The sequence below is a fragment of the Bos grunniens genome, chromosome 11 (genome assembly GCF_055505025.1).
Source record: "Bos grunniens cultivar Pamir isolate PY7600 chromosome 11, Bosgru_T2T1.0, whole genome shotgun sequence".
In the NCBI taxonomy this organism is placed as follows: domain Eukaryota; kingdom Metazoa; phylum Chordata; class Mammalia; order Artiodactyla; family Bovidae; genus Bos; species Bos grunniens.
In genome coordinates, this window is record NC_141175.1 from 4,890,639 (window position 1) to 4,912,131 (window position 21,493).

At 50.5% G+C, this 21,493-nt stretch overlaps 1 protein-coding gene across 5 annotated transcripts in view; it reads left to right on the forward strand.

Moving 5' to 3' along the window:
* AK8 (adenylate kinase 8) overlaps positions 1–21,493 on the forward strand; it is a 136,357-nt gene that overhangs the window by 33,821 nt on the left and 81,043 nt on the right. For 4 of the 5 annotated variants that reach the window (XM_086324386.1, XM_086324388.1, XM_086324387.1 and 1 more), the window contains exons 6-8: positions 18,074–18,155; positions 18,699–18,770; positions 19,249–19,449. In XM_086324386.1, coding sequence (XP_086180512.1) covers positions 18,074–18,155; positions 18,699–18,770; positions 19,249–19,449 — 355 coding nt within the window. Of the gene's footprint in view, positions 1–8,315; positions 8,798–18,073; positions 18,156–18,698; positions 18,771–19,248; positions 19,450–21,493 lie in introns of those variants that run through there. The other variant, XM_086324390.1, reaches the window with a different exon arrangement.

A 21,493-nucleotide genomic window follows, 5' to 3' on the forward strand; every position in this document is an offset into this window, starting at 1 on the left:
GGAGCCCAGAGTCTTAGCCACTGGGCCACCAGGCCTCCACTGTTCTTTGGATTACTAAGAAACCCTTTCCCTCTTTGGCCCCTAATCTATCTCCCACAGTGACCAGGGTTTCTTCCTAATCCTTTCTTCATATTGTTTCTGGAGGGCTTGCTTTTCAAAAATGAATGAATTTATTTCTTCATTGCAGAATGTTCAGTTCAGTTCAGTAACTTAGTTGTGTCCGACTCTTTGCAACCCCATGAACCACAGCACGCTAGGCCTGTCTGTCCATCACCAACTCCCAGAGTCCACCCAAACCCATGTCCATCGAGTCAGTGGTGCCATCCAACCATCTCATGCTCCGTCATCCCCTTCTCCTCCTGCCCTCAATCTTTCCCAGCATCAGGGTCTTTTCAAATGAGTCAGTTCTTCACATCAGGTAGCCAAAGTATTGGAGTTTCAGCTTCAACATCGGTCCTCCCAACACTCAGGACTGATCTCCTTTAGAATGGACTGGTTGGATCTCCTTGCAGTCCAAGGGACTCTCAAGAATCTTCTCCAACACCACAGTTCAAAGCATCAATTCTTTGGTGCTCAGCTTTCTTTATAGTACAAGTTTCACATCCATATATGACCACTGGAAAAACCATAGCCTTGACTAGACAGACCTTTGTTGGCAAAGTAATGTCTCTGCTTTTGAATATGCTGTCTAGGTTGGTCATAACTTTCCTTCCAAGGAGTAAGCGTCTTTTAATTTCATGGCTGCAATCACCATCTGCAGTGATTTTGGAGCCCAGAAAAATAAAGTCTGACACTGTTTCCCCATCTATTTCCCATGAAGTGATGGGACCGGATGCCATGATCTTCATTTTCTGAATGTTGAGCTTTAAGCCAACTCTTTCACTTTCCTCAAGAAGCTTTTTAGTTCCTCTTCGCTTTCTGCCATAAGGGTGGTGTCATCTGCATATCTGAGGTGATTGATATTTCTCCCGGCAGTCTTGATTCCAGCTTGTTCTTCTTCCAGCCCAGCATTTCTCATGATGTACTCTGCATAGAAGTTAAATAAGTGACAATATACAGCCTTGACGTACTCCTTTTCCTATTTGGAACCAGTCTGTTGTTCCATGTCCAGTTCTAACTGTTGCTTCCTGACCTGCTTACAGGTTTCTCAAGAAGCAGGTCAGGTGGTCTGGTATTCCCATCTCTTGAAGAATTTTCCACAGTTTATTGTGATCCACACAGTCGAAGGGTTTGGCATAGATGTTTTTCTGGAACTGTCTTGCTTTTTCGATGATCCAGCGGATGTTGGCAATTTGATCTCTGGTTCCTCTGCCTTTTCTAAAACCAGCTTGAACATCTGGAAGTTTATGGTTCATGCATTGCTGAAGCCTGGCTTGGAGAATTTTGAACATTACTTTACTAGCATGTGAGATGAGTGCAATTGTGCGGTAGTTTGAGCATTCTTTGGCATTGCCTTTCTTTGGGATTGGAATGAAAACTGACCTTTTCCAGTCCTGTGGTCACTGCTGAATTTTCCAAATTTGCTGGCATATTGAGTGCAGCACTTTCACAGCATCATCCTTCAGGATTTGAAATAGCTCCACTGGAATTCCATCACCTCCACTAACTTTGTTCATAGTGATGCTTCCTAAGGCCCACTTGACTTCACATTCCAGGATGTCTGGCTCTAGATGAGTGATCACATCATTGTGATTATCTGGGTCGTGAAGATCTTTTTTGTACAGTTCTTCTGTGTATTCTTGCCACCTTTTCTTAATATCTTCTGCTTCTGTTAGGTCCCTACCATTTCTGTCCTTTATTGAGCCCATCTTTTCATGAAATGTTCCGTTGGTATCTCTAATTTTCTTGAAGGATCTTTAGTCTTTCCCATTCTATTGTTTTCCTCTATTTCTTTGCACTGATTGCTGAGGAAGGCTTTCTTATCCCTCCTTGCTATTCTTTGGAACTCTGCATTCAAATGGGTATATCTTTCCTTTTCTCCTTTGCTTTTTGTTTCCCTTCTTTTCACAGCTATTTGTAAGGCAGATTGTTCACACGGTTCAAAATTCAAAATGTTCCCAGTCTTCCTCAAACTCCTGTCCCGCAGCCACCTGGCTCCCCTCCTGGAGAGATGTTGATATTCTCTGGAGAGCATGTTCTTCAGAAGATTATTTTATACTTAGAGAAGTATTTGTCTTTATTTATTTTTTTTTTTGAGTTATGGTACCAATTTGTTTTTTCATTTTTTAACTGGAGCATAGTTGAGTTCCAATGTTGTGTTAGTTTCAGATGTACAGCAAAGTGATTCAGTTACACATATATGTTTGTTAATTCTTTTTTAGACTCTTTTCTCCTATGGGTTATCACAGAGCACTGAGCAGAGCTCCCTGTGCGACACAGTAGGTCCTTGTTGGTTGTCTGTCCTGTGTGCAGCAGCGTGTTTGTGTCCATCCCAGCCTCCTGATTCATCCTCCCCCCACATCTCCTCTTTGGTGACCGGAAGTTTGCTTTTGATATCTGTAAGTCTGTTTCTGTTTTGTGAATTAGTCCATTTGTATGATTTTTAAAAATCAGATTCCATCTGTGAGTGATTTCATACAGTATTTGTCTTTCTCTTTCTGACTTACTTCACATACTCTCTAGGTCCGTCCATGTTGCTGCAAGTGGCGTTATTTTATTCTTTTTTTATGGCTGCACACCACATCTTTGTCCATTCCTCCGTTGATGGACATTTCGGCTGCTTCCGTGTCTTAGCTATTGTGAACAGTGCTGCAATGAACATTGGGGCGCATGAATATATGCCCAGAGTGGGATTGCTGGACTGTGTGTATATGTGTTAATTGCTCAGTCGTGTCTGACTCTTGCAACTCCATGGACTATAGCCCACCAGGCTCCTCTGTCCATGAAATTCTCCAGGCAAGAATACTGGAGTCGGTGGCCATTCCCTTCTCCAGGAGCTCTTCCTGACCCCGGGATCGAGCCCAGTCTCCTATATTGGCAGGCGGGTTCTTCACCACAGAGCAACCAGGGAAGCCTCTGGTGTGGTTGCATTGCATTATCTAAGACTTCACCTTAGCAGATGAGAGAGAAAGCATCTCTGGCTGGCCACTGTGTTGAAGAAGCCTGTGGGGGCCTCCTGGAGGACCCAGTGGCAGGCCCCCGCCTCCAGCCAGCAAGGAACTAGAGCCCTCAGTCACAGAGCAGCATGGAAGGAAGTTCTTCCACAGCCTGAGCTTGGACACAGTTGGATCTGGAAGCAATTCTTCCCCAGTTTGGCCTCCAGATGCAAGTGCAGTCCCCTGACACTTCGATGGCCAAGAGGCCAGCAGAGAGCCCAGCTCAGCAGTGCTTGGACTCCACATCCATGGGCACCATGGGGTGGATGTGCGGTTTTAAGCCTACGGTTGTGGTCGTTTGTTACAGAGCAACAGAAAACGAGCACACCACGTTCTCTTCATTGAGACAGCCCACCGCTCCTGCCGCGTGGCTGGCCAGCTGCTTCTTGATTCTTAGTCTTCGGGCAGAGTCCCTTGTTCAGGCAGACTGTTGCATGAGCCCACAGCACCCTTCTCTTCTCTGTGAGCTCTGTGAAGGCAAGGTCCCATCTGTGCCAGTCATCACAGAATCCCACAGCAACTCCCATGGTACCTGGGTACAGACTCAGGAAATATCTATGAAATGAATGAACAAGGGAATGCCATTCACATAATTCCATGAAATCTGTTCCCAACTTGCTGTTGGCCCAAGGAGGGGAAGGTGTTTAAAATCCATCAAGCCTGCTCTGTGGAATGTGAATGTTCTAGTTTTGTCGGTAGGAATAGATGATTACGTCTGGAGATTATTTTCCATTATCAGCGCTTTCAAGGCTCATGTTTGGTGTGGTCTTGTCTAGCTTGACCAGGCTCAGCCAGTGCACCACCAGGACCGGGGTTCCAGTGTTTGGGAACCTGCCTTCGCTTGGGGCTTGGCATCCTGTGCTGAGGCTCCCTGTGTCCTCCTTGTCTCTAATCGACTGTGACAAGGACAGATCACTCAGACACTTGATTTTGAAATAGTAAATAACAGCGTTTCGTAGAAGTCTCTGTGCCTGGTGGATGAATTTCAGTTTGTCTCACCAACTTTCTTAAAAACAAATTTCTTGAAAATATTCGTGCCTAAAACCTTTTCTGAAAGGGGAAACTGAGGCCCAGATGGGGGAAGGGCTTAGCCTAGATCAGGGACCCGTGGGCCAGGATAGGTGTGACCGCCCTCTCCTGGCTGCCAGGCCAGGATAGGTGTGACCGCCCTCTCCTGGCTGCCAGGCCAGGCTCTAGCCCAGGACTCAGTGAGCTTGTGCTGGCTCTTTGACAAAGGCATGTCCGTGTCCCCAGGACCAGACCGAATCGGAATGTGACTGTCCGGACGTATCTGGTCCAGGAGGGAAAGAAGAAATCTTTGCATGTGGGGTCAGCCGCCTCCCAGCTGTGGGGAGGGAACGGGTGTGACCGACTGTAAAGGCTCATCAGACAGTGGGCGTTTCATCACCCCGAAAAGGCAGAGGCCTCCGCAGATGGCTCATGTCCACCTCTGCTGGCCCTCGCATACCTGGGCTGGGGGCGGCAGCAGGACCTGGCGGGGGGCATCTGCTCAGGCCCCGCCTGGCTGGATGTGGGCTCCCTGGGGCTGCAGGTAGGCCGAGAGGGCTCTGGGGGGTGCAGCCCAGTGTACAGCCCCGAGCCTGGCCCGCGGCCCATGAGGCAGGGTTACCTGCTTTCCTGGTGAGGTGAATGGACAAGAGCAGCAGGAAGCTGCCTCCTCCGCGGTCTCCCTGGGCGCTAGGGTGGGGCCTCTGCTCTCCGGGTCCTGTGGGCTCCAACCCATCAGTGAGCCCGCAGCGTGATCCCAGAATTGTTGTTCCGATGAGTTCTGCAGCGTCCTGCACCTATGAGGATGAGAGCTAACAGTAATTGTAGGGCCTGGGGGTCAAACAGCGACATCTCAGAGCCAGCTGGAGCCTCCCCGCCCTGGCTTCTGTCCACATGCTGCGGCTTTTCTTCCCTCCTCTGAACTGCCACGTGGGCTGGAGTTCCAGGGCTCCGGAGGTTAGGGTTGCTTCTTGCCAGGCGTCAGGCCAGAAGCCCCTGCAGGCTGGGCCGGGCTGGGCAGCAGCCTTTAGTGGGAGTGAGGCAGGGGTCAGCATGCTGGGGGCTCCCGTGGCAGCCAGCGCCCTCCACAGTCGTGCTCCATGTCACAGCACCTCTCCTTTCCGTTTCCCAAACCAGGGTGCTCGGAGTCCCGCCCACCGAGTGGATAGCCCACCCTGGTAGCACAGACTCACCTGTTGTATCTGTGTTTCCCCGCACCCCTCCCCCAGGGTGGCCAAGCAGAGGCCTGCGTTCAGGGTGCTGAGTTCTAACCATCATCTCCTCATCCCCAGCCCTGGGTCAGGAAGTCTTCCCAATGCCCCCACCAAAAGCAAAGGCCCAAAAAGCAGAACCTGTCGCCCCAGGACTGTGGTTTGTTCAATGGGACAGGCCAGACTTCAATAGCCAGGCCCCGACTTCAGCGAGTTCAGAAAATGCCACCGTGCCTCAGGACTCGTCAGCCTCTGGGATGGTGGCGAAGATCGGGAAGGAGGCAAACGAAGGCCAGAACCAAGCCCCGCATGGGTGCTGGGGCCACAGTGGGTCCGTCAGGAGGAAGGTACATTCGCGGTTCACCAGCCTTTCCCTGCACACGCTGGGGGAGTCACCGCCACACTTGTGCGATCTGGACCACCGTCCTGTGAGGTTTCTACACCCAAGACTCCTGGGCACTACTGTGCGGCAGGGAGCATCCTCGGTCCTGTGGGGGACAACAGAATGAAGGAACCGGTGCCCGCTTTCACGGGCCGGCGCTAGCGGTGCAGGCAGGCCTTTAGCACTGATTCCTCCTGCTGTGCAGAGCAGGAAGCTGCAGCACCCAAACCCGCTGCTGATGTAAAGGAAAGACACGTGTGTTGCCTGGAGGAGAAACCGCTCGCTCTTCCAGACAGATGTCCTGCAAGTTCAGTGTCTGCTCCACGTCATCTCCCTCCTTAAACTGGAGTGACGTCGCCGAAGGCAAACCTCTGACCACACCCCCTGCTTGGAGAAAATCCAAGGAAGGGGGGTCGTCCCCCAACCCCAGTGACCAATGCCAGGTGGAGACCTTTCCTTTACAGAAAATGGCAAGCGAGCCTTTGCGTTCACAGGTTAACTTCTTTTTGAAAGTGAAAGTCGCTCAGTTGTGACCGACTCTTTGTGACCCCATGGACTATACAGTCCATGGAATTCTCCAGGCCAGAATACTGGAGTGGGTAGCCTTTCCTTTATCCAGGGGATCTTCCCAACCTAGGGATTGAACCCAGGTTTCCCACGTTGCAGGCGGATTCTTTACCAGCTGAGCCACAAGGGAAGCCCAAGTATACTGGAGTGGGTAGCCTATGCTTTCTCCAGGGATCTTCCCGACCCAGGAATCAAACCGGAGTCTCCTGCATTGTAGGCGGATTCTTCTTTTTAATCTCATTCAATATACTGGAGACATTCAGTTATTTCATGAGAAAGGAAGTGATGCTGGAGCATACTTTTTTAAAGGTTTTTTTTTTTAACTTGATGTGGACCATTTTAAAAGTCTTTACTGAATTTGTCGTAGTATTGCTTCTGTTTTATGTTTTGGTTTTCTGGCCGAGAGGCGTGTGGTATCTTAGCTCCCCCTCCGGCGATGGAACTCATGCTGCCTGCATTGGAAGGCGAAGTCTTAACCACCGGACCACCAGGGAAGCCCTGCATACTTTTGACTGTGGGACCAAAAGTTTAAAATTTACTTCGCAGGTTTCTAGAGTCTTGTTTATTTTTTCCTCTTTGCTCTCAGATTTATGCTTCCCTGCCCATAACGGGAGTCCATATTTTATGGTTGAAATGCTGTTGGAGCGGAGGAGCCCGATTCTGGTCTGCAGAACCACCCGCTGTTTGTTTTATTTCTCCTGGCGGTGTCATTGGGCTGGCATTAATTACCGGGCTCCTGTCCTCCGACAGAGGGAATGCAGAATTTTCCTGGCGTTGTTCTGATGCTCACGCGTTGGTAGATGTCACCCGCAGCCTCTGAGGAGTGCGGGTTTATTGATCCACAGCTTTGCTGAGGCCCAGGGCTGTGTGTTCCTCTTATCCACACGCAGCCAGGATGGCGGGGCCTCCGAGGGCGGGTCTGAACTCCACTCGGAAAACTTCTGGCGTGCAGCGCTGTGCAGCAGGGCTCTGGGGGCCAGGGTGGGTGCGGGTGGAGCCCGGTGAGGATCCCCTCGTGGGTCCCTTGCTTGTGGGTGTTTCTGGGCCCTTTGTGGTGTGACGTCAGGCTTGTTGGTGGCACATGTGGCCCCCCTGTCTGCACGCTGAGCAGCAGTGTCCGGGTGCTGTGTGGGCAGCAGGTCCTGACGCTCTCAGGACCCCTCTCGCTGCCGTCGGGGAGGAAGAAGAGATGACTGCAATGCGGGGCAGAGCCCAATGTTCTAGCCCCAGAGAGCGCTGGAGAGGCCCAGTGGTACTGGAGACAGGACTGGACTTGGGCCCACCAGCCATGTCGCCCTTGGCTGGATGATGGATCCAGAGGCTGCAGCAGGGGGCCTGCCCCACCCAAGAGCTGGAAACGGCCCACAGGAGGGCGGCGCCAAAGGGCACCTTCAGTTCCCCAGTGCCAGGCTCTTGGTGTGACTTAGTTTTCCGGTCAGGGGTCAACCCAGAAAAGCATGGCATGTGCCCGAGGCTGGGAACGACGCCAGCTGCCGTCGTCCGTCCAGTACCTACCATCAGCCAGACCTCGGGCCGGCAGTTCCCGCCCGTCACGGCACCTCACCCTGAACCCCAGGGTGATGATGCTGATAATGTCAGCATTATCCCCGCTTTGCAGATCAATTGTTATGGCTGGTAAGTGCGGGTCCGGGGTCCCAGCTGGCTCAACATTGTCATTCAGAGCATGTTTTAAGAATTGCAGAAACTAAAATGATTGATTTTTAGCTATAATCTGTAACATATTAACTACCTCCAATTTGAATTATACATACTACTGACAACCACTCCAGTGTTCTTGCCTGAAAAGTCCCACAGACAGAGGAACCTGGCGGACTACAGTCCAATGAGTCTCAAAGAGTCCAACACGACTGAGCCCAGCACAGGACACACTTATAATGTTAATTATAAATAAACATATTGGTTAGAATACCAGAGCATATGTGCATATGTTTTTCAGTGTGCTTTTGACTTGTTGAGGCTGTGTGGAATTCACTAGGCTCTCAACTGATGAAGTCTCGTTCTCCGGAGTAGGCCCCGTCGCATTCTCCTTCCGACACTTGGTCAGGTTGGGTTTTTCCTGGAGCGGCACCCTAGGGTCTAGTCTCTGGCAGCAGACCACGGGCCTGAGTTGAGATGAGCTTAGAAAGGGTGGAAAGTGGTCTGGGCTTCCTCGTGGGTTGAGAGTGAATGTCCCAGGGCACTGAGCCCGAGGAAGAAGGTGGTTCCGACTGGGACGGAGGGAGTGAGAGGCGGCAGGGCCCGGCGTCCACGGAGCCCAGGTGACTCCTTAGACCTCGCCTCTCTCTCTCTCCTTTCCAAATCCACTGATCCAGGCGTGGCTCAGAGCCAAGCAGCCAGCCCCTCAACTCCCACCCCTCCCTTGGAGCTGGCGCTCTCTCCCCCTCGTCCTGGGGCCTGAAAAGCTTGCTGGGTGCCGGAGGCTGGAAAGAGCCCAAGCTGCTGAAGGAAGTGACGCGGATATGCCAGGGACCGCGGGACAGAGGAAAGTGACCCATGGCGCCGCCCCCACCGAGGTAGGGGGTGAGGGGACAGCTGCTCCTGGTGGAGGTGGGCCCTGAGCGTCAGCCAGAGTCCTGCCCGCCTCTCCGGGCCTGAAGCGGCAGCCTTGTAATCAGCTGCGTGGAGACTCGGCCTCTCTGTTTTGTGGAAACGCCCATGATCCTGCACCACAAGTTGTTCTTAGCGGGGAGAAAGGCGCCTGCTCCGGGTCGGGTGCTGGTCATACCGCTTCTCGTTAATAATCCGACGCAGTCACTGCAGGGACTTTTTCTTAGAGGGTCTGACTGCCTCCATTTTGCAGTCGAGGATACTGAGACTCAGGTTTTGGGTAATTCATGATCACAAGGCTACAGGCTTAGAGCCCGTGGCCAGTGCTTTCCCTGCCCCAAGGGTGGGTGTGGGGGTCCCAGGACAAGGGGGAGGGAGCTGCAGCTCGAGGAGGAAGTGGAAATCAAGGGGCTGGCTGCTTGGCTCAGAGCCGCGCCTGCATCAGTGGATTTGGAATGGAGAAGGAGAGATGAGGTCCAAGGAGCCACCTGGGGTCAGTGGAGTCTGGGCTTGCAACTCCTGAGAACGAAGCCAGGACTCTAGGCAGACACGCACACCCAGCTTGGACCCAGCACTCGACCTTCAGGGTGCCCTTTGGAATGCCCTGGGAGAGGAGTCATTTCAGGTGTTGATCAGACCTGGTAAATGTAAACCCCCACCAAGCTCTGCCCCCACTGCCTGGTGGGGGTTTCCCTCTTCTTTTCATGATTTTGGGGAGCTGGCAGAATTTCATAGGAGAATCAGTCTGCAGGGTTGCAAGTAAATTATGATGTTTTCATGTGCAAAGACCCTCAGAGGCAGGACAGTCCCTCTTCCTGGTTGATGCCTTTTTCCCTGCGTAATTATGAACAGCGGGCTGCTTACTCTCAAAATGTCTTTGTTAAACCATAATTGTCTTTGCTAGAAGTTACCTCTTCCAATCCTCTTATTTTATAGGTGATATTCAGTGCCTTGCACAGTCCACAACCAATTAGAAAAGAGCCCTATGTGACCAGAGTTGGGTCAGCCAGATTTGGGGGTAGGTAGTTGAATGAACGAGTGACCGATCACCCCCAGGGCTGCCTAGCGGATAAGCCCTCCAACCAAGGGCTTCTGAACTTTTTGGTATGAAAACACAGTGTTCTGCACACAGCATGGATAAATGTGCTAGTGGGTGAATGGATGGATGGACAGGAGAATGAAGGGGCCCTCAGGCTTGTTTCCCACATGTTGGCTCCTGACTGTGATTTCAGGGGTGCAAGCTCCCCTGGGCGGCCCCCAGTCAGTCTCTGGCAAACAGATCACCGGGAGCGGGTCTGCACTAGGCCACAGTCCACTAGACTCCCTCACTTTCAGCGAAATGTGTTTTTCCCAAGTCTTCGTTAATTAGAAAGCTTTTCTCAGTTCATATCCAGAACGCCAGTTAGTGCTCTTTCCAAGAGATTGCCTTTTCATTTATTTTACTTTATTATTTTGGCTCTGCGGGTCTCTGTTGTGGCAGACAGGCTTTCTCTAGCTGCGGTGCATGCGGGCTTACTTGCCCAGCGGAGTGTGGGATCCTTGCTCCTGGCCCAGGGATCAAACGTGAATCCCCCGCATTGCAAGGCGGATTCTTAACCACTGGACCACCAGGGAAATCCCTGAGACTGTCTTTTTAAATGAATTCTTTATATTAATTTCTACAGTCCTAAGTGGGATGCCTTCTTGAAAGGGGGTAGAGGGAAAGAACAGAATTCGTCTTGGTCAGAATTATAATGACAGTAATAAAACCAGTTAGCAGCCTGGGCTGTTTCTTCATCGCCAGGCACCGTGCTTGTTTTCTCATTGTTTGTCTGGCTGTACTCCTCATTTAGTCATCCCGGCAGCTGTGGGGTAGATGGTTGTTAGTGTCCCCATTTTGCAGAGAAGGAGAGCAAGGCCCAGAGGTGTTGAAAGTCATGGCTAGCAGTGGTAGAGGCTGATTCCCGAGGCTCTGCTCTTCAGCACCACAGTAAACTGACATCCTGATGGGCTCATCTTATTTCTGAAGAGACGAGTCTACACCACAGGCAGGCTCTAAAGGGTTTGGAAGGAACAGACCCATTAACTGGACGGTGTCGAGGTAGCCACTTTTTGTGCTTTCAACCACTGCCCACTGTGTCTGAACCCGGAAACTAAACGTGATTCAGCAAAGCAAGTTTCTCTGCAGTGGGTCATCTCAGCATCCTCCCAGGTGAGGAGCTGCGGTGGAACTGGTCCGTTTTTATGTGAATTTGATTTTAAAACATTTTTTAGCTATTTGGGAACAACAACAACAAAAAAAACCAAACCCCTGGAGAAGACTCTTGAGAGCCCCTTGGACAGCAGGGAGATCAAACCAGTCCATCCTAAAGGAAATCAGCCCTGAATATTCTTTGGAAGGACTGATGCTGAAGCTGAAGCTGACTTTGGCCACCTGACATGAAGAACTGACTCATTGGAAAAGACCCTGATGCTGGGAAAGACTGTAGGCAAAAGGAGAAGGGGACGACAGAGGCTGAGATGGTTAGATAGCATTACTGACTCAGTGGACATGTATCTGAGCAAACTCCAGCAGACAGTGAAGAACAGAGGAGCCTCGCGTGCTGCAGTCCACGGGGTTGCAGAGTCAGAAACGGCTTAGCGACTGAACAACAACAACAACAAAAACCTCTTAAGCATTCACATCTGTGTTTTACCGAATTTCAGCACCCTGGAGATCAGTGGCTTTTAACCAGCGGGACCCAGGAGTATGGATTTTCCCAGATTCGTGTTTGTTTAGAAAACCATCAGGCATGTGTCACTGATTTGCCAAGATAGGTGGAACCCGGCTCCGTCGGTTACTTGGAAACACCTCTCCCACACGCCTCAGCCTGTCTGAACACAGGCACTGAAGACGGCTGGGCAGAGCCTCGTGGGGCTGCCAAGCCAGCGAGCAGGCGAGTTCCAGAGCAGCCCGCTCGCTGCAGGGTGTGCCAGTCAGGGGCACCGGCAGGCGTTGCCTATTGTTTGAGATTAAACTTCAAAGTCGAACTTCCCGCTAGTCATCTCTCAGATGAGTTGAATATGGAAGCCGTCCTAAGATGCCATGGCAGGCTAAGATTGGCATGTTTCTGTCTGAACCAGAGGAACCAATACTGGCTCAACGTCATGTCAACTTTTTTGTAACCATCAAAATACTCTCATCTTTCTCACCAGTTGTCTTGAAACACATCAGTTTCCCAAACTGGATCTTTTAATATGCATTTCTTTTCTGGCTGATCAAAATCTCCTTTCCGCCCTCTTCTAGACAGTGGGGAAACTGTACAACATTTCACCAGAAAAAAGTGAGGGAGGTGGCAGGCCTACGAGGCATCTTGTAACATGTCCCCGATTCAGACTTTGAGCTGAGTGATCTGATTGATCAGACACAAACCTTCAGCCTCACATTGCCTCCCTGGGACTTGACAAATCGGCCTCCGGCTCCAGGGAACCCCTAGGATAGAGCCTCCAGAGCCTGCAGTCAGAGCTGGGAGCAGGAATCAGGGTGTCCTCCGGAGAACCCAGGGGAGCGCCCCTACTCTGGTCTTTGGAGAAGAGAGGAGGAGACAAAAGCACCGCATCAAACAGGCCAAGGGCTCAGAGGGCAAGAGTCCTGTGGTGTGAAGTTGCTAATTGCACTTTAATAATAGTCAGGAGGGCAGGAGAGGCCAGTGTTCACACAGAGTGGGCCACGCTCTGCGGGGGCCCCCCGCCACATTCCCTGGGCTGGCGGGCTGCTTTGCTTTCCCTTTTTTTTTTTTTCCATCTGTGACATCTGCTCGGTGCTTGTCCCTCCTCTGATACCGAACCCCACGCAGCTGTGCAGACCTCCAGCTCTGTGCCGGAGCAGGAGTGCCCTGAGCATACGGCCTTTTTGATGTGTGATAAAACAGAAGCGAGCCACGGGGGTATGGCGAGCGAAGGCCTCGGAATATCAATTAGCCTGCTTGGAACAAAGCTGCGGCTCCAGAGCAGCAGAATAGACATTTCACTGAAGTGTCAGGAAGAGGGATAACGTATTCTAATTAGGGACTGACTGCTACCTCGGCATCCAGCCGCTCCTGGAAGTCAGACCCACGACCCTCACGACGCAGCTCACCAGCATCCCATCACGGCGGGGTGCGGATGCTGCTGACTGATGGATGACTTCCTGCTTTGCCAGAATTTGCGGCCAGTAGCTTGGCTCTCAACCAGAATTGCTGTTTCCCCTCGAAAGTGTGCTCCGTTTGCCACCGGGCAGTTGCAAATAACCTCTACAGAGGGAGGAGCTCTGGGGGACTTCCCTGGTGGCCCAGTGGCTAAGACTCCGCGCTCCCCCCACACCCCCGAGTTTGACCCCTGGTCAGGGAACTAGATGCCACATAACACATCCTGAGGGTTCACGTGCCACAAGTAAAATCGCCATGTGCCGCAACTGAAGGCCCCACGTGCTGCAACAAAGATGGAAGACCCCCACGCAGCAGCTAAGACCTGGCACAGCCGCATGAACGTGCGGCTTTAAAAGCAGCGAGCGGGGAAGAGCGCTGCGAAAGGTCTTTTCCAGGCACGAAGCCTGGGGCTTCCATCTCGAGGACGCTCCACGAGCCACACTCCCTGATGTAGAGGCCTGGGTCATTGTAGCCTTCCTTCCCAGGCGAGCTGAGGCTGGGACTAGCAGGGTGTGGGAGCCACCTTAAGAGGTCAACACATGATGTGATAGAGTGACTGGGTGACTCCTTAAGACTGGCTCCTCAGAGAAGGCCTTTCTGAGGAAGCAGCGTGCAGGCTGAGATCTGAATGCTGAGATGTAAGGATGATGGGGAAGGGGAAGGAGGTGTGTCCCCCAGGGACCTGTTTCTTTGCACCTTGGGTGATTGGACCATCTCCCTGAGTCTGGAAGCGTAGACCCAGAGAGCCAAGGTGGCCTGGGATTCGCTTCGAGCCCCCCCCCGCCCCGCCTTCTCCCTCCTTAAATGTCACGTCCGCACCAGGATGACGCACGAGCGAGGCCAGCTAATTAGGAAGATGTTCCTCACTTTGCTGCACTTTCCCTGTGTAATTGGAAGGCCCGCTTTCTCCAGTCGGCGAGAGCTGTTTCCCTGAATAGTTCTAAAAGCTTTGGACCACATACTGATATCAGCTGCAAATTTATGGGTGAGATTATAATGATTGCTCAGTAATGCAATATTAAAAGCGGAGGTCTTTCTCGGTGCTGAGCGAAGGCGGAGTTCCACCCTCCTTTCAGCTTCAAAACCGGGATTTGAAACAGAATTACCCGCCCCAGTCCTAGAAGAAGTGGTCAGTGGGCTCCAGCTCCCTCCCTTCCAGATACGGTAAAAATGAAGGGGTCTGAAAGTAGCCAAAGTTCAGAACATTTGGGTTCGGCTTTCAGAACCGTAAGTTGAAGGGGCGGGTTTCAGACTCCACACCTCCTGGTTCCTGTAGGGTGCACACATACGTAGGTGTTTGCTTTTTTTAAGAGCTGCAGCCAACACTTGGCTGGCTATAACAAGGACTTGAGGGAGCAAAAGGCTGTTAAAAATCTTGGTTTCTATTTTTTTTTTTTTCACTTTTGCTTCATTAGTTCTAGAATCCAGGGCCTCCGTGGCTGCGTGTTCTCCTGCATAATTTAAGAAATTAATGAAAGCGTGCCTGATTTTTCCAACACTCTTTACTCTGTAAATTTGTTTAGCTTTTTTTTTTTTTAACTGTCAGTTGAGGCTACTGGAGCCTAAACATTTCAATATTGAAAAAATGTGACCCTGTCCCCTTTTTTTAAAGAAAGACATGACTTGCCCTCAACCACGTGGTGTTCTATACATCAGGTGTTATGAGTTACAAGTGACCTTGAGTCTGAGTTTATCCCATTAGTCCATCTCTGACCTTAAAGCAACCAAGTTCTTATCATTGCTGAGAGGGCGGGGCCTATGGCAGGGGGGAGCCCCCTTCTGGGAGCCAGCCTCAGAAACCTGAGCAGCTGCTTGGGGTTGCCTGACACCTCTCACCGCAGAATGGAGATCTAAGGGGGACCCAGTTTTTTGGGGCAGGAGCCCGCTATGTCCCCCCTTGCCTGGTAAATGAATAAAGCTATGCTTTTTTACTGTACCTCCCCGAAAGGAAGGCAGACCTGAGATAATCAGTGGCTTTATTTCACCCTTCCAAATCTTGCTTTATCTGACCATCAAGTTGAGGGCATTAAATAGTAGATATGTGAGGGCTTCCCAGGTGGCTCAGTGGTAAAGAAGATCCCCTGGAGAAGGAAATGGCAACCCATTCCAGTGTTCTTGCCTGGGAAATCCCATGGACAGAGAGGTCTGGCGGGCTACAGTCCATGGGGTCATAAGACCCGGATACGACTGAGCAACTGAGACACATGTATAACTCTAGGCTCAAGGGACTTGAAAAGACTCTAGAAATTGTTTAATGTGAATATTATTGGGGGACATCAAAAAAAGAGAAAAACAACATAAACAAATGGGAAGATATATTTTTTTTGTCACGTGACTTACAGAATCTTAGTTCCTTGCCCAGGAATCGAACCTGGAGCCCTGTCAGGTAGAGAGCTGCGTCATAACCACTGTACTACCAGGGAATTCCCAGGAAGATGTTTTGACATGATATTGTAAAAATGTCCATAAATTAATCTCTATATTTAATGTCATTCCCAACCTTGTAGAATTTATATTTTTGGAACTTAACAAAATAGTCTTCTGTTTACCTGGAGGAACAAATGTAAAAAAAAAAGAAAGAAAGAAAATGAAGGAGGAGCATCTCCTACTAGATAGAACAATAAATTATAAAACAGCAGTAATTTAAACAGTGTGAGTCTGACACAAGAGTCTACAGGTAGAAAGATGCCAGAACCAACATCACACCGACATGTAGACTGTGTTAAAATTTTTTTCTATTTAGAGGGAAGAGGGGCTTCCCTTGCAGCTCAGTTGGTAAAGAATCCACTGGCAATGCAGGAGACCCAGGTTCAATTCCTGGGTCTGGAAGATCCCCTGGAGAAGGAAATAGCAACCCACTCTAGTATTCTTGCCTGGAAAATCCCATGGACAGAGGAGCCTGGCCAGCTATCCATGGGGTCACAAGAGTCAGACATGACTCAGCGACTAAACCAACAGAGGGAAGAGGACAGGCTGTTTCACAGATGACCCTGGGATAGATGGAAATCCACATAAAAATGGTCAGGTCAGGCCCACATCATTTAAAAAAAAAAAAAAAAATCTGGCTCTATTAAATATACTATTTCAGGGTAAAGAATTAAACTGTTAACACAGTTTAAATGCAGGTGGATATTTACCAGCTTTTACAGTGACAAGGGCCTTTTTATACATCCACTCAACACCAGAATCTGAAGAAAACAGCACTGATTGATTTGGCCATAAACTTATGTGTTAAAAAACACACATGCAAAATTAAAAGGCCAAAGCCAAACTGTGGAAAATGTTGGTCGCTTTGTTTGCCTCAAGGAGTGTCTGGTAGCAGTTGCCAAAATAAGTTAATATTCTTAATATGTAAAGAGCTCTTGTGAACAAATAAGAGGATAAAACCCCAAGGGCAGAGTGAATAGATGACATGAATGGGCATTTTGGAAAAGTGCAATTTCAAATAACCAGTGCACACATGGAAAAAATATTGAACCTCATTAGTGCTCAAAGAGATGCAAATTAAAACAGCAACACTATGCTGTCTTGCTGGACAGATTTTCCCTGAGATAGAGCCTTACAGTGACCAAGATGCAGGGACACTAAACAGGTGATCCACCATTGGGTTCAGAAACTGATGGGCAAGTTTGTAGCTTGGTGTGGCAAAATGTATCAAAAATGATAAAAGAAGGTATCAACTTTTAGAAATTTATCAGGGTTTTTTTTTTTTTTTTGAGGGGAGGGGTGCATACCAAAATGCATGTGGGATCTTAGTTTCCCGACCAGGGATTGAGAGCCTGCACCCGCTGCAGTGGAAGCTGGAGTCTTAACTACTGGACCACTAGAAAGTCCCTAATAAATGGCTTTGTTTCCTTTTTTTAAAGTAGTGGAATGAAACTAAATGAGCAGCAGTATGTGATTCATTAGCATTTGGCAGGTCAATTCATGCAATGCTTGGCAGCTGCAAAAACTCCCAGGAGAGGAAAATTCTGTGATGTGGGAAAGTGTGCATGAAGTGTTCTCACTATATGAAAAGAACAGATTACAAAATAGTATGTACAGTGTGATTTTTCTCCCTCTACTGCCTTCCCCACCCCTAACCAGGAAAAAAAGATATCCGTCTGTGAAGCCTGGCAGGAGATGCACCAAAGTGTTAACAGTGGCTAGTTGCGGGTTGATGGTGTCAGTCAGCGACAAGCGTTATCGTTTCCACCCTGTAGTATTTTCCACATCGTGTGCAGCACTCGTCTGTGACCCTCACAATTGGACTGAAAGATTCATGAAAATAAATCTTCTAAACCGGCTCCCCAGCTGATCCAAGAAGGTGCCTGAGGAAGTTCAGCCCTAAAACAAATTCACCAGGAACAGAAACCTGGACTCAGGCCTCCTAATGCTCTGTTCATCCAGGACTCGTGGGCTTTTGTTTTGCCCCTGATGGTTCCTTGCCTCTCACATCTGAGAAGCTGTCTTTGGGAAATAATCCAAAATGTGGAAAGAGCCACACACAAAGACGTCCCTTACAGTGTTATAATTATAACAGTGCGAATGGTCAGTGGGGGAAATGTCCAGTCACGGAGCGTGGTTCAGTAAGTGAGACCGCTCACCGGTGGGACGTTATATGGCCAGTGAAGAGGTGGGTCAACGTGAAAAAAAAATGCAGTGTGGTTATAATGTGGGATGGAAACAAAAAGTCAGGACAGAAAATCTCTATGTTGTGACTATCATCACAAACATCAGGTTCAGAAGGGAATGTGACATTATGAGAGGGATTGTTAAGTAAGGTTGATGCAGCTATCAGAAACATTTATTTTTTCTTATCTTAGAAGTTCCAGTTTTTCTAGAAAGGTATGATATGATATTCCTTTTTAAAAAATTTTTATTCTTTATTTATTTGGATGTGCTGGGTCTTTGTGGCAGCCTGTGGGTTTTTAGTTGTTGGCATGTAGGATCTTAGTTTCCTGACCGGGGATGGATCCTGGGTCCCCTGCATTGGGAACACAGGGTCTTAGCCACTGGACCAACCAGGGAAGCCTCAATATTCTTTTTATATTAACTGCCCCCCACCAATCTGAAAAAGTAAACATAGGTGAGCCTCTTTACACATCCTCTTTCTAGGGCTGGATTCTGGACGGCATCCCTGAGACGCGGGAGCAGGCTCTGACGATCCAGACCCTTGGCATCTCCCCAAGACACGTCAGTGAGTAGCCCTGCCCACCAGAGCTGCAGACCCTGAGAGTGAGCGCCCAGCCTGTGCTGTGTCAGCGGTCCTCAGTGCCCACCCTCAGCCCAGGGCCACCATCCAGCAGAGGGGTTGATGGGCCTGTGACCCGGCAGGAACCAGGAGGACCGCTCAGCCGAGTTCTCCAAGAGCTAAATGCACTCGGGGCTTGTGCTGAGGAACCTGGGGTCTTGCTCTGACCTTGGGGATTCCCTGTTTCAGGAAGCCCCCATCTCAACCATGGGAAACTCTGAGAAACCACTGGAAGCTGGAAACCACTGAGAAGCTCTCTATAGGAAATAATCCCAAGTGTGGCAAAAGCCTTCTGTACAGGGATGTCAGTTATTGGTGGCCCTGAAGGCGGTCGGCAGGCAGTGTTCGTGCATGGATGACCTCTGTCCTGAGATTCCATGTCTGTGTTCTGACCTCTCTCTTAAGGGGTTGATGGGTGTGGAGGTGGTGGGTGTTTTAGTGTCCTGCTGCCCACTGTGTCTGGTTTGGCTTCTTTCCTTCTCTGCCCAGTCGTGCTGAGCGCTCCAGACACCGTCCTGATTGAGAGAAACTTGGGGAAGAGGATCGACCCTCAGACTGGAGGTATGGCAGTCTCCTCCTGTGTCCGCCTGCCCTGTGGGATCTCAGAGGTCTCAGATCCTAATCACAGCCCTCAACCCTCACTGAGCACCCCTCTCAGCTTGGGCAGCAGACAGACCGAGGTCCCTGCCCGCTTCTAGCCGTGGGACGTGGGAGGGGCTGCCCAGTGTCTGAGGCTTGGTGTTCTCACCTGGACTTGAGGCTGAGAGCCCCAAGCCCTGCCTTGTGACCCGCTCCCCGTGAGAAGGCTGAGAGCCTGCGGGCGGGTGCCTGGCACAGAGCGAGCACTCGGGAGGCCAGCGCCGCCCTTCCCCTCGCCCCAGCACCCTCATCAGTTTGTTACTAGCAGCAACGGGGGAGCAGGCTGAAGCCACCCTTGGGGTGGGCGGACCCGGGGGGCGGACAGGCGTCCCTGGGACCTGCAGGCTGTGCTTCCAGCACGGGCGGGTGACTCTAACCGCCGCGCCCCTCTCTCCGGCAGAGATCTATCACACCACCTTCGACTGGCCCCCCGAGTCGGAAATCCAGAACCGACTGATGGTGCCTGCAGGCATCTTCGAGGGGGAGACGGCGCGGAAGCTGCTCGAGTATCACAGGAACATCGTCAGGATCCTCCCCTCGTACCCCAAGATCCTGAAGGTCATCAGCGCCGACCAGCCCTGCGTGGACGTCTTCTACCAGGGTAAACCCAGACGGCCCCTCCACTCGTCTCGTCCCGTGTCACTTCATCGGGCAGCGTCCGGGGTGTACCTGGGAGCGGGGGAGTCAAGTTGTGGGTGGCCCAGGATCCCTGCCCAGAAACAAGCGTGGGGTTGCCAAGAGCGTCCCCCTCAGAGACCCTGGGCTAATACTCTACACCCTGAGTGGTCATCGGACTTGACAGTGGCGCGAGGAGAGGCGGGGATGGGGTGGGAGGGCAAGGAGCGCGCAGCCTTGCCCTGGGACATCCCTGGTGGTCTAGTGGTCGGGACTTTGCCCTCCAGTGCAGGGGGCCCGGGTTTGATCCCTGGGCAGGGAACTAGATCCCACACGCTGCAACTACGACCTGGAGCAGCCAAATTAAATAAGTAAATATTTAATAAATACATAAATACATTTTTTTAAAAGGTTCACATAAAAAGTCTTTAAAAGAAAAAAGAAGAAATCTTGCTCTGAGGATCAAGGAGAAAAAGAAAATGTATAAAAATTAAATAAACAAACGTACAAACCAAACCCACCAGCACCACAAGAAAACAACAACAGAAGCGCCAGCAGGCGTCCTGAGCCCGTCGGGGAAGCGGGGGCAGCCCCGCGGGCACGCCTGCCTCAGGGCCAGTAGCAGGTGTTCACAGCAGCTTCCCAGAAAGTGCTGAAACGGGCCTGCTTGGGGACCGGGGGTCTGACCACTGAGACCTCAGGGCCAGGCGACATGTGAGCGAGCCTCAGCCCCACCACACATCAGCTGTGCCATCTGTGGCAACTTTCATAATCTCTCTGGGCCTCAGTTTTGTCATTGCAAAAATGGGCACAAAGATGGATCCTTCCTCACAGGCTTAGGTGAGGCTGCGCTGCGTGAGGTCCTGCGAAGCAGGCATCGAAGCCGTGAGCCCAGGAGCTGGTGCAGAGGGACGGCTCAGTGTCAGGCACTGCTGTCATCATGATTCAACACCCAGTCCTGAAAGACAAGGAAATTAAAATAATTCTCCCCCAAAGCAGCCCTTGCGAGTCCCTTGGACAGCAAGGAGATCTAACCAGTCCCTCCTAAAGGAAATCAGTCCTGAATGTTCATTGGAAGGACTGATGCTGAAGCTGAAACTCCAATCCTTTGGCCACCTGATGCGAAGAACTGGCTCATTGGAAAAGACCCTGATGCTGGGAAAGATTGAAGGCAGGAGGAGAAGGGGATGACAGAGGATGAGATGGTTGGATGGCATCACCGACTCGATGGATATGAGTTTGAGCAAGCTCCAGGAGTTGGTGATGGACAGGGAGGCCTGGCGTGCTGCAGTCCATGGGGTTGCAAAGAGTCGGACACGACTGAGCGACTGAACTGAACTGAACTGAAGGCAGCTGCATAATCATTTTTTATTTTTAATTTAGTTTTTCCTTTTATTTATTTTATTTTTTTCAGCTGCACCGTGTGGCTTGGGGGGATCCTAGTATCCTGACCAGGGATTGAACCCCAGCCCTCAGCAGTGAAAACACAGGGTCCCAACCACTGGACAGTCCAGGAATTCCCCTGGTTTTTCAAAAAAGTCTTGCTGAGCTTCACACCCAGTCAGCCCTTCTGCGTGATGCTGGGTGCCTGGGAAGATAAAAATACCACTGCAGGGGTTTTAAGACACTTGACAGTTTACAATGCCCTTTTTTGGTATATCCTCTTAAATCTCTTCCAGAGACTTTTAGTTTTGAGGGGGAGGTGGTTCTGAGCTCCCTAGTACTGCCAGCCCCCATCTGCCAGTGGATGTCTCTGCTTTACCAGGAGAGCAGAGAGTGGCACAGCCTCGATCTCCAAAGGGGAGTCAGTGGACGAGGGGGGATGTCTGTAGGGTGATGCTACTTTGAAAAATGCCAGGCTTACAGACGCCTTGTAAATTTCCAGTGATTTTGCATCTTGAAAGGGTCTTTAGTAGCAAACACTGCACTCCGAAGATAAACAACCACAACATTTATCTTATGCCATGACTCTGAATTTACACATTAATTACTTCCAAATTACTTAATTAAATTTAAAAGTTCATATGATC